At 41.2% G+C, this 13,789-nt stretch overlaps 1 protein-coding gene across 1 annotated transcript in view; it reads left to right on the forward strand.

Annotated features, from left to right (window-relative positions):
* Window positions 1-1,724: 1,724 nt before the first annotated feature.
* Window positions 1,725-13,789, forward strand: part of MARCHF6 (membrane associated ring-CH-type finger 6) — a 62,605-nt gene continuing 50,540 nt past the window's right edge. The window contains exon 1 of the mRNA XM_081131375.1: window positions 1,725-1,837. Within this exon, the coding sequence (XP_080987501.1) occupies window positions 1,819-1,837 (19 nt within the window). The 5' untranslated portion in view covers window positions 1,725-1,818. The remainder of the gene's footprint in view (window positions 1,838-13,789) is intronic.

The raw sequence follows: 13,789 nt of genomic DNA on the forward strand, positions 1-13,789 counted from the left end.
CTTTTCATGGGCTATGTTTTCTCCACCTCACTAATGTAGTTCAGTGGCAGTGTCCATGCTCTTACAGGTCTTAGTTCTTTGGCAAAATCATTTGGTTCAGGGATGGGCACCTCGCTGAACCAATTAACTGTCCTTCCCTGGGAATTTTTAAAAAAATCTTCACTCAATATGTTTTTATTGATTTTAGAGAGGAAGGGAGAGGGAGAGAGAAACATGATGTGAGGGAGAAACATTGATGGGTTGCCTTCTGTACACACTCCTCCTGGGGATTGAACCCAAAGCCTGGCTGCGTGCCCTGACCAGGAATCCAGCCCATGACCTTGCGGTGTACAGGACGATGCTCCAACCAACTGAGCCACACTGGCCAGGGATCTAATCTGTATTCTCTAAAGTTATTCACTTAGAGGAAAAGCCATGCTTACTGATGGAGGCAGAGCTCAACCTTTCATCAGCCAGAGCAATTTAGCTCTGGCCAGGTTAGCATCCACAGCTCGGTGCTGGATGCTAAGCCCTGTCCGCGTCTGAACTGATTTCTCGTAGGTTCATGTTTCAGCCTTAAGGCGTTTACTGATCTCCCTGGGTGGAATCCTGGTCAAGTTAGTACCTGTTTTACTTTCAGCGATACTTTAGCACTTCCTCTCACATTTCAGAGATATTTTAGTGCAGAGAAATCCAGTGTGCAAGAATTAAAAATTTATTGACTTTAGAGGAGGGGAGGGAGAGAGAGCAGGGGTAGAGAGAGGAACATGGAGTAGTTATTCCCCGTATTTGTGTATTCATTGGTTTACTCTGGCATGTGCCCTGACAGAGATCAAATCCTCCACCTTGGCATTTCAGGAGGACACTAACCAACTAAGGTACCTGGCTGGGGCTGCAATGATTTTTAAAACATGCAATACCTATTTAGTCAGGGGCACTGACCTCTTTTCCCTTAGATTGTCAAATAAAAAAAAACGACAACAGCCAACACAATAGCCGTCAGGTGTGACTGAATCAAAAGTACACCTTTTTTTTGTTAGATCTGCAAAAAAATATTTTTCGGTGTGCTGCAGAATTTTAGTAATTCTTTTATGTGTGACATGAGATGAAAAAGGTTGAAAATTGCTGTTTTAGAGCTTCAGAACTACCCAGGTGCCGAACAAAACACCTTCCTGGGCCACCTGCAGACCCAGCGCCAGAATCTGAGCGGGCAGGTGGGGGGATGGCATGAGGGTGCAGGGCCCACGTTTTCACACGCGCCCAGGGCATTCTGAAGCACGCCCCGTGTCTGTGGCGCACAGGTCCCGCTGGGTTCCCCGCCTCCCGGCGGGCGCCAACTCACGCTGCTCTCCCCCTCCGGTCTCTGCTGCCTCCCGACAGGGCCACCGGAGTTCAGCTCCTGCTTAGGTTACAGCCCCGCAGCCCAGAGCGGCCATCGGCACAAGGCCCACATGGCCCGGTTCCTTGCGCAGACCGCCACCCCTGCCCACCACCGGAGCACCCCGCCACCAGGCCTCCGCCGGAAGTGACGGCGCCTGTCGTTGGGAGCGTTCCCGCCCCTTCCGGCCCGCGCCCCGCCCAGGCCTCGCCCCTCCGGCCTCCCAGCCCCTCCCCCTCCCCGGCTCTCGCCCGCTTTCTGTCAGCCTCTCTCCCTCTCCCTCTCCCTTTCACTCCTTCCTCTCGCTTCATCGCTCGCACCTGAGCACAAGCCCCAGCCCGGCCGGGCTCCGCTCTCTCCTCCCTCTCTCACCCCCCCCACCCCGCCCCGCCCCAGACAGAAGGCTCTGGCCTCCGCCGCGGGAGCCTCGCGGCTGCGTCACCACCGCCCCGCCAGACAAGATGGACACCGCCGAGGAAGGTAAGTCGGCGGCGTCCGCGCCCTTGCACGAACGCCCGGGTTCCGGCCGTCCCGCACCCAGTCGGCGGCGCTCGAGGCGTGCGGCGGGGCTCGGGCGGCGCGCCGGGGCGCCTCCCCTCGGGGCCCGGGCGCGCGGTGACAGCGGCGGGGCCGGCGCCCGAGCCGTTTGCCCGCGGAGCAGTCGGCGCGAGGGGCGGTGGGCCGCGGCGGGCAGGGGAAGGTGACCCCTCGGCGCCCCCCGCTGTTTCCCGCCCGCGCGCGCAGAGGTCCCGACCCTGCGGGGCTGGGGGCGTCCGGGCTGCGGGAACTGCGGCTGGCCCGGCTCCCCCGCCCCCAGGATCCCGCCAGGCCCGGGGCTGGGGGACTAGGCGGTGGTGGCTGCGCTGAGTGTGGGGGCGTTTTCCACACCCTGCCCTCATTCGGTTTTGTCTTTCTGTCGTTTTGCCCATCGCTACACTGGCCCTACCCCCTCGCAACAAAACTTCTTTGTTGACTCTGAAACTTCGCGAAAAATACCCCGCCAGGTGACGGCCGAGTGGAGTGAACTTAACTGACCCCTGTTTGAAAACCTGGCCCTGTTTGCTTGCCCCAGTAGAATGTGTTTACTGAAGGAGGAAGAGGAAGGTCCAGCGAGGTTATGCGGACGAGGAAGGCTCTTTAGATTTCTTTTGTTTTGGTGTAGTTTGTATTTAATCCCTGACACCGAGACGCAGGCAGGGTTCGGTGTGTGTGTTTTGGATATGGTTGTTTTGGAACAGGCTGAGCCTTGTAAACGGAATACATAGGCATAAACGTCTGGGTATGGAAATGCGTTTGCTTCTCCGGATACAGAAGGTGATAGGGTATTTTTAAGCAGTTTTATCTTTTTAGAGTCTGTCAAGTAATTTAGTAAGTGTATAGAGAAAATTCCTAAATTATGCTGTTTCTTGATGTTTTGGTTATCAGTGAAGATACATTTATGTTTTGGGTATATTTACGTGGGGAAATGATAAATACCTTTCAACCTTATGAATTGCGATTTTGGTGGTTTTAGATGAAAATCATAGAGCACTGTCATGGCGTGCAATAATGAGTGATAAAAAGTTTGATATTGTCTAAATATGTCATGAGTTGATAGAACTCGAACTGTCTTCTTTTAAAGAAGTCTTTCCTTTGATAGTCAACGAGAACCTCAACTGTAATAACATTTGCATGTAACACTTGATGGTTTACAAAGCATACTCACATGCATTCACATTTGATCTTCATAAGAGCCCTGTGGAGTAGGTAGGTATTATCTTTTATAGACTTGGAAATTCAGGCTTAGTTATTTTAATAGGTTTTTCAAGTTTCACACCCTAGTAAGAGAGAGATTTGAAACTAGATATTCTGATTATAGAGTTTTCCTTTTATTATGCCTTAGTTATTTGACAGAATCTTGTTTTGTATTTGTTTTATGAAACTCGGTCATGAAATGAAAATGAATTATAATACTTCTCTTGCCTTCTTTTGCAAAATTCTAAATTGGAAATCTTCTGAAATTTTCAAAATTAATTTAAATTGAACTTGGAAAAATCCTGGAAGGAAAGGGAGGATTACAGAGAATTTCATGATAAAAATGTTAGTCAAGATGCAAAAACCTTGGAAACAACTGTTCTGTTTGCTAAATTATAGATTATTTCTTAAATTAAGAAAATGCAATTGGGTTCTTATCTGATTACAAAAAAAGCAGTCTTTCTGTAGGAGGCTTGGAAAATATGTCTAAACAAAGAAAATTTAAAAATATTTTAATCTTATCACACTTTATTAAAAACATAATATTGTTTACTTTTCTACTTTTTAATATGTTAACCTGAGCAAAGAGAATAAGAATGCTACTAAAGTATCAACCATGCAAACAGTGTAACTCCTCTCTTTTAAAAATAGCATTTGCTTGCCTCTAGTGGCACCATATATGATGTTATAATGCTAAGACTGTTTTGTATTTATAGTAAACAATACTGAATTTTGTTAGAAAATTGATTATTTGCCAGATGGATTTTGGCCTTTCATATTGTTTACTAGGTTTGAGAAATCTTTAAAGTGTTTAGTGTATTAAATTATATTTTTGTAAAATCAACAGGTTTATAATCTATTTTCATAGTAAGAGGATGGGTGAGTCATTCTTATGTTTGAATGAATGCAGATGTATTACATAAACTGTTATCCATAATCAAATCTTTGAACCTCAGAGTTGAGGAGATTATACATATGCAGCTTCCTCATTTCATGGATTAGGAGCCTTGTCCTGCTATGCATTGAGATTTTTCAGTTTCAGGAAAAAAAAAAATCTATCCTTTGCTCAAGGATATATATATTTTTAAATCAATAAAGATATATTAAAAAAATAAATAAATAAAAATAAATAAAAAGGAAAGCACCACCCTGTTGGAATAGATGTTGCAAGCTAGTATTGATATATGAAACTCTCAAACATTTTGCTACTGTAGAGTGCTCTCATTTCAGCGCAGTAATACATAGAACTGATTTTTTTTTTTTCCATTTTGCTAAATTATTCCTTTTGCTACCAGGACATAATAAAAAATCTTAGCAGTTTTTTTTTTGTTTTTTTTTTTTAAATGAATTGCCAAAGCAATTGTTCTTTGTGCTTTATGAAACATAGTCATTGGGAAGGTATGAAGCTAAAGTGTATTGCAATTGATCGTGCTCTGTATTTACTATGGGAAAACTTGAGGTGGCTTAGATTTGGATGAGTTAGAAGGATGAGAAGTTGTCAGAATCAGACAGCTATTTATCGTCTTTCTGGAACCACATGGTCTTTCATCTCTGCTTCCAGACATGTCTGCTTCATTCTTCTCACCACAGATCGACTTTAACTGCTTTGGCATGCTTATGATCAAGCAGATAAGCACTTATTTGACAAATGTTTATTGAGCACCTGTTACAAGCCAGGTGCACTATTTTATGCACTTGAGCTAGTCAGGGAAGAAAATACACAAAGTCCAAGACCAAAAAACAAAAATTCATGTAAGAAATTATATGGCATAACTAGAAGGCTATAAATGCTGTGGAGTAAATCAGGCAGGAATGAGGAGTGCCAGAATATGAGGATGGGTTCCAGTTTTAACTATGTCTCCTGCTCGGCCCCATGGCTTAGCTGTTGAGCATGGACCTAGGATCCAGGAGATGGTTCCATTCCTTGTCAGGGCATATGCCGGAGTTTCGGGCTAGATCCCCAGTAGGGGGCGTGCATGAGGCAGCTGATCAATGACTCTCTTATCATTGATGTTTCTTTCTCTCTCCCTTCCTCTCTCTGAAATCAATAAAGATATATAAAAAAACATAAATATGTCTCCTGCCCACTGAGAAGGAGCGAAGAATAAGAGGGAATTAGACATACAAATAAATGCTCTGTGGGCAAGGCATTCTAGGCAGAGTGAATGGCCAATGTGAAATCTCTTAAGTTGGGAATATGTCAGGAATTTTCAAGAAATAACCAAGAGGGCCTAGTAGTAAATGAGTTGGGGGAAGAGTAAGTAAAATATGAGGTCAGAGAGATCATAGGGCCAGTGGGGAGTATAGGAGGGGAGTGAGTAAGTAGGACTTAGTTGACTGGCTTTTGTGAGATAGGGAGCCATGCGAGGGTTTTGAGCAGAGGCAAGATAATTGGCTACTTCCTGAATATACCTCTTTCCTGATCCACTCTTAAACCCAACTTTCTGGGAGCTAGAATCTGATTGGCCCATCTTAGGTCAGGTGCATACCTATGATCCAGGTTGCTGGTTGGTAGTCAGAAAGATAAGAATAAAAATCATGTCCAAAGGTACAGATTTCAAGTTATGAATAAATCCTGGGGATATAATGTATAGCATGTTGACTACAGTTAATAACTAATACTATATTATGTATTTGAAAGTTAAGAGAGATCTTGAAAGTTCTCAGAACAAGATAAATTATTTGTAACTGTGGTAATGCATTTAACTAGACTTACTGCACAATATATACATATATTAAATCTTTATGTTGTACATTTGAAACTAGTGTAATATGTCAATTATATCTCAGTTAAAAAAAAGAATAAAATCATGGCTGGCTATGTCCATTCTTGATCTGGGCAGACATCCCAAAAGTTGTTTGCTACATTGTTGAATACCTTATAGGCTGGAATGCTGTGAGTGATTAATACCGGGCTTGCCCTGGCTGGTGTGGTTCAGTGGTTAGAGCATTAGCTCACACACTGAAGGGTCGAGGGTTCAATTCCCAGTCAAGGGTACATACGTGGGTTGAGGGTTTGCTCCCCGCCCCCAGTCGGGGCACATGTGTACGGGAGGCAACCGGCGGATGTGTCTCACATCAATGCTTCTTTCTCCCTCCCTCACCCCTTACTCCTCTACCCCTCCCTCCCTTCCTCTCTCTCTCTCTGAAAAGCAATGGAAAAAATATCCTCAGGTGAGGATTAACAAACAAACAAACAAACATATGGGGCTACTCTGGTATTCTCTTCCAGACAGGCTAATTTTAGTGGATTTTACTTCTCCTAAGAACATGAAGATTGCTTATTTTTAGTGTAATGCAGGTAGAATGGAAAGAGTTCTTAAAAAGGGAACAGGAAGTAAGACCCCAAAGAAGAAACTATTATTAATTCAGGCTGTATTTTAGAATACTATTTCAGTGAGCTAGTCAAGATATTACAGGCATATCTTGGAGATATTTTGGGATCTGTTCCAGACCACTTCAATAGAGCGAGTCTTGCAATAAAGAGAGTTGTAATCTTTTTGCTGGTGGAGGTTTTTGCCTTCACTTTGAATTTGAAGCACAATAAAAAGCATAATAAAACAAAGTGCAGTAAAATGAGGTATGCCTGTATAGGCATTTAAATTAAGGCAGTGGGAATAGAGAGAATGAGAAAGAAGAAACAGATCAAGGTAAATTAATAGAATAGTGATTGATAAGGTGATGTAGTTACAGGGGAGAGGAGCATTTAAAAATTGTTGATTTCTAGTGTAGTTTCATCAACTGTGAATGGGAAGACAGAAGTTCAGTTTTGGACATTGTATTAGTTTGCAAGGGTTGCCATAACAAAGTACCACAGACTGGGTGGCTTAAGTAGCAGAAAGTTATTTTCTCACAATTCTAGAAGGCTAGAAGTTTGAGATCAAGTGGATAAGGAGGAGACACAGCAATTCCACTTGAGGGAATATATTGGAAGAAATCCAAAACACTAATTCGAAAATATATATGCCACCCCTGTGTTCATTGCAGTGTTATTTACAATGGCCAAGATTTGGAAGCAGTCCAAGTGCCCATCAGTAGATGAGTGTATAAAAAAGCAGTGGTACATTTATACAACTGAAAATTTTAATTTAAAAAAATTAATCAACTTGAATTAAAAAAGAAAATCTTACCTTTAGCGACATCATGGGTAGACCTGGAGAGTATTATGTTAAGGGAAATAAGCCAGTTAGAGAAAGGCAAGTACGTATATGTGGAATCTCATGAACAAAATAAACAAAATAGAAACAGACTCATAGATACAGAGAGCAGGCTGACAGCTGTCAGAGTGGAGGGGGGCTTGGGAGGTTGGGTGAAAAAGGTGAAGGGATTAAGCAAAACAAAACAAAACCTCCTCATAGACACAGGCAACAGTATGGTGATTTCCAGAGAGGAATAGGGGTTGGGGGAGGTAGAAGAGGGTCTGTAGTGGTACTTACTGTGATTAAAAATTTTTTTGATTGTGGTAAAATATACATAAGATTTACCATCCAAACCATTTTAAGTGTATCATTCAATGACATTAAATATAGTCATGTTGTTGTGCAACCATCGCCATCTTACTGTGATTTAATTTGCATTTCCCTAGTGACTTCAGCAGTTTTTCATTTCTATACCTCCTTTTGATAAAGTGCCTGTTCAAATCTTTTGCTGATTATTATTTTTTGAACTGTTTTCTTGTTAAGACCTCAACTAGTAAGCTGGACAAAAGACTTTAACAAGTAATTCTTAAAGAGAGAATTTAATACAATGTGAAACTGGGATTCAAGATGGCAGTGGATTGAGTGGAAGCTACACTGACACTCTCCCAGGACAAACTGGAATTATAACTAAAATATAGAAAAACCACTCTGAATAACCAACTGCAACTGAAGGCTAGCTGTGGAGCACCCTCATAACCAAGGATGAAAACTGGAGACTGCATAGAGACTGCTGGGAAGTACGGAGGTGTGAGAGGGCTGACTGGGCTCCCACAGGCAGCAGCTGAAGGTGGAGTTTCTACAGCCTGAGGCTCCTAAAGAGACTGATAACAATCAGATGCTCCACCCTGTGGAGTTTCTACAGCCTGAGGCTCATTAAGAGACAGAATAACAGCCTCTGGGTACTCTGAGTCTGTGCCTGATTTTCTTCTGGACCCAACGCTTGGAAAAGCAGGTGGTGGTGCACATCTTGGTCCTGTCCAAACACACCCAGCCCCAGCAGAGGAAACCAGAAGCTGTGGAGTGTGGAAAACTTCACACAGGGTACTCAAGGCCAGTCACAAACAGCGTCTGACATTGGCCTGCACCAGAGACCATCCAAAAGACTGGGAGTCCTAGCACATCTACCTAATACATAGAAACAAATCTAAACAGGCAGCCAAAATGGGGAGGCAAAAAACAAGCCCCCAATGAAGGAACAAAAGAATTCTCCAGAAATAATGGTAGAAAACTTCCCTAACCTGGTGAAGGAAAAAGTCACACAAGTTCAGGAGGCACAGAGAGTCCCAAGCAAGAAGAACCCAAAGAGGCCCACGCCCAGACATATCATAATTAAAATGCCAGAAATCCAAGACAGAGAATCATAAAGGCAGCAAGAGAAAAACATTCTGTTACCTACAAAGGAGCTCCCATAAGGCTGTCAATTGATTTCTCATCAGAAACTCTACAGGCCAAAAGAGAATGGCATGAAGTATTCAAGGTTATGCAAAACAAGGATCTGAAACCAAGACTGCTCTATCCAGCAATACTGTCATTCAAAAGAGATGGTGAAATGAAGAGCTTTCCAGACAAAGAAAGGCTGAAGGAATTTATCACCACCAAACCAGCATTGCAAAAAATGTTAAAGGGACTGCTGTAATAAGTTGAAATAGAATGAAAAACATAGGCATAAAGAAATAAAGTGGCAATAGATAAGTACTCATCAATAATAACTTTAAATATAAAGGGATTAAATGTCCCAATCAAAAGACATAGGGTAGCTGAATGGATAAGAAAACGACCCAAATATATGCTGTCTACAAGAGAGCCACCTCAGAACAAAATACTCACACAGGAGGTCTTTAAAGGAGAGATTGGCGGAGGACTTAAAGGAGAGATTGACGGCAATACAGTAATAGTAGGGGACTTTAACACCCACTGACTTTACTGGGTAGATCTTCCAGACAAAAAATCAACAAGAAAACTGTGACTCTAAATGACACACTAGATCAGATGGATTTAATTGACATTTATAGAACATTCACTCCAAAGCTGCAGAATAGGCATTCTCCTCAAGTGCACATGGGACATTCTCAAAGATAGACCACATATTAGGACACAAAACAAGTCTCTACAAGTTCAAGAAGATTAAAATCATATCAAGCATCTTCTTGGACATTTACACCATGGAGTACTCTGCACCTGTAAAAACAAAGGATCCCTTACCCTTTGAGACAGCATGGTGGGACCTGGAGAGTATTATGCTAAGCGAAATAAGTCAGTCAGAGAAAGATAAGTGTCACGTGATCTTACTCATATGTGGAATCTAATGAATAAAGTAACCCCATGAACAATAGATCCAGAGACATAGAAGCATGGAACAGACTGACGAATCTCAGAGGGAAGGTGGGGGTCAGGGGACGGGGAGAGTAACGTAAGAATTTATATGCGTATATGCATAACCCATGGACACAGACAATAGTGTGGTGAAGGCCTGGGGGGAGGGGTACAGAGTGGAGGGGATCAGTGGGAGGAAAAAGGGGACATTTGTAATACTTTTAACAATAAAGATAAATTTAAAAAAAAAGTGAAACTGTCCAGCTTCACTAGTGATAAAACTGCTTTTAAAAAAAAATCCTCACCCAAGGATTGTTTTTTTAATTGATTTAAGAGAGACAGGAAGGGGGAGAGAGATGGAGAGAAACATCTGTGTGAGAGAGAAACATTGATTGGTTGCCTCCCCTGTGTGTCCCGACTGGAATCAAACCTGCAGCCTTTTGATGGGAAGATACTCCAACCAACTGAACTATCCAGCCAGGGCCATAAAACTGCTTTTAAATTAGCTAATATATTACCTAGTTATTTTTAGCCTTATTTCAGTAGTGCAATGTATTTGGGAGAATATAAAGTTGGAGTAAAGATATAGAGTAAAGATACGTAGAATACTGACATTAAATTGTGGGGAAAAATTCAAGAAAACTTGATAACACAACCAAGGTGGTTGGAGAGGAAGTAGATAAAGTTGAAAGGAATACTCTTGGATTGGAAGTTAGGTTTGATTCCTCATTCCCTCATTAACCTGCTTGATAATTAGTTGGGTCTCAGTAACTGAAATAGAGTTAGCTAATCTAAGTCTACTCTTAACTCAGCCTTGGCTGACAGAGGTGATGTTGGGGCCACGTTGTTTTTTCCCCCTTGTTTTTTTGGGGTTTTTTTTGTAGTGTTTGGATGGGGTATAGCGATGGTTATTGTCTAAAGATTTTCTCTCTTGCAAGGCTGCACCTTTCCTGGTCCTGTGGTTAGAGAGAGCTTACCTTTAGGGGAAACTTTTCTGTTGTTCTTGGTGTTTCTAGGTTGCCAATTTCTCCATCTCTGCCACCAGTCCAGGATATATGAAGCAAAACACAAACCAAGAGAACTAACTGCCATTGGGTCCCTAGCTCCCTTGCTTGTCTGTCTTCTCTTTACCTTTTAGAGTAGTCTTATGTTTGTTTTATATATAATGTCCTGGGTTTTTAGCTGTACCTGGCAGAATGAATAGGACACACTGCAGCCTTCAGTCCTCTTGTGTAGTCTTTACTGTCTCCTTCCCCTAGAGTAACCACTATTCTGATTTCTAATGGTATATGTTAAGTTTTTCCTGTTTTTGAACTTTTTACATGTGGATTTGTATAGTAGGTATTCTTTGTGTGATAAATCCAAATTGTTGTTTGTTGTTTTATTTGGTTTATTTTCATGCCATATAGTATTGTATGAATATACCAAGATTTATTTATCCATTCTTACTGTTGATGAGCAATTTGGGTAGTTTCCATTTTGGAGGTATTATTATGAATAGTGCTGCTATGAACATCCTTGTACACGTTTTTGAACATAACTATATAGGAAACTTGATTTTAAAAGCAGTATATGCCCAGCCGGTGTGACTCAGTGATTAAATGTGGACCCATGGATCAGGAGGTCACGGTTCCATTCTGGACAGGGCACATGCTTGAGTTTCAGGCTTGATACCCAGTAGGGGGCGTGAAGGAGGCAGCCAATCAGTGACTTTCTCATTGATGTTTCCCTTTCTTCTCTCCCTTCCTCTTTCTGAAATCAATAAAAACATATAAAAAATAAAAATATAAAAGATACTAGCAGAGTACTACACAGTTATATACTATAGACATCACACATATAAAATAAGGACTTTTTCCCCCTCAACTCTAATCCACCAAAGGTAGCAATAGTTTTTTACGTATCCTTCCAGAATGAATGTTTAGTTCTGCAAACTTATGCCTTGTTTCAGATTTTTCTGCTGGAATGTGGATTGGCAGGGGAGAAGCTTTCATTCCTTCTAGACTACACACAGATTAGCTAAAGAAATTTAGCTGAGGATATAGAGCAAGAGCAGGTGCAGCCTCTCTTTGGCAGCTTTTCCTGGTCTCCAGCTCCCTAATAAGGTGTGGAAATGCCCATGACACAGTCTAAGCAGGGATTGGGGCCTGCTACACAGCCGAATGTTTGCCTTACAAAAATTTTATAGCTAGGGCTTAGCACCATTCTAGTTGATTTACACCAACAATTTTTGTGTTTCTATTTAGGGGAACATTCATATATAAAGTGCTCTTGAACAAAACTCGGTTAGCCACATCATCATGTGGGGAAAAACAGTCGATCCTGCAAAAGAGATTTGTGATATTGTTCTTTAGAACAAATTCCATATTTGAGACACTTAGATTAAATGGTTTTGAATTGGAATTGGGTTGTTGATTGAGCAGCTTTCAGGAATGTTGAGACAGATATTATTTAAATCTGATTCTATTTTCTTCCCCTGATGAAGATACAGCCAGTGAAAGTTTTATCACATTTTAAAAAACATGACTGGTGAAATAAGAAAATTGTTATCATGAATTTTCAAATTTGTGTGTGTGTTATATAAATCACATACTCAACTCTCTTACTAAAGAACTTCAGTGATAAAATGGACTTGGTAGTGTCAGTAAAATAAGAGTTGAGCTGTGATATTTGCAAATTGCACATTTAACCTTTGCTTATTTAAAAAAGTTTTATGTAAAATTTCTAACACAAAATAGGCTAAATTAATAAATCTTCATATAACTGGCATCTAGATTCAATGGATACAAGCATATGTCTGATAATTCTCTCATCTCACTGTCTGTCCCCCCCCCCCCCCTTTGGAGTATTTTCAGCAAATCCCAGATACGCTATCTTTTCATTTGTAAGTAGGTATGTATTTTAAAAAATAACTTCTTAAACACATAACCACAACACGACCATCATATTGCTTAATGCCTGTATCCTTCAAGTTTTAAAATGACTCAGTGTTATTAATATGATAATTACTGAATTCTGTTCACAATCTCTTTGCAGTTTCTTCTAGCTTAGGATATAGCCTACTAGGGGTGTATGATAGATCATATTATTGTTTTAAAGTCTCTAAAATAATTGTTTTCTGTGTTTAAGCTTGATATACATAGATTCATTTGTTTTTGATTTAGGGTTGCTTATTTTCCATTTTGATAAAATTTTGTTTTATAATTATGCAAAAGATTTCTGTGGTTCTATAGCAAGGTGATTCAGATGTCTAATGTTCCCTTATCTTTCCTTTTATAGGCTCGATGGAGGCTTATGAAGCCCCTGATAAAATAATGAAAAATTTGTGTATGTGTGTATTTTGAGAGAACCATAGTTATTCTCTGATTTTTTTCCCCAAAGGTTCCAAGGGCAAAAAAATATTGGAACCATTACTATAGAGCAGTAGTTCTTGAACTTCTTTTGGTTTCAGGAGCCCTTTACATTCTTAAAAACATGAAAAGTAAGAAGAGCTTTTATTTTCTATTTAAGAAAAAACAAAAATTGAAAATATTTATTAATTCACTTAACATACACATTATGTGTTAACATAAACTTTTTTCATGAAAATAACTTGTAAACCGAAAATATTGGTGAGAAGAGTGGGTTTGTTTTCTATTTGCAAACCTCGTGAATGTCTGGTTTAATGGGAGGCAGCTGAATTTCTTTTCATCTATGGCTTCATTCAATCTGTTGTCTCATGTAGCACCTGGAAAACTCCACTGTACACTGGCAAGACTATGACAGTAAAAGACATACAATGTCTTATGGTTAAAATGAAAATAGTTTTGATCTTGGAGAGGCCGGGTGAGTTCCCAGTTCTCTGAGCTGGACTTGATTAGGCAGAGCCTGGGGGCTTGATTTAGATTTGTTGTGTTTGCTTAGTTTTGTGTTTGTTGATTTGTCATTCAGAAGGATGGGGTCTTCTGAAAATCTGTGTCCCCTCATACTCAAGTGTGTTCCTTAGTCCCCCTAAGTGGAGATCCAGTGTCTCCAACCTCTTCCCCCCAAGCTGTCCACTGTGGGTTCGTGCCACAATTCCCTCTAGCCTCATGGGGCTGGGTCGCCTTCATGGTGCGGGTCCACATCATAGGAGGAGCCCACCGGGATCTGGTTCACACCCACATTGCTCTCAGTATAGCCCTTTCATCCTGCTGGCAGTAGAATG

This window comes from Miniopterus schreibersii (genome assembly GCF_964146895.1).
Source record: "Miniopterus schreibersii genome assembly, chromosome: 3".
Classification (NCBI taxonomy): Eukaryota; Metazoa; Chordata; class Mammalia; order Chiroptera; family Miniopteridae; genus Miniopterus; species Miniopterus schreibersii.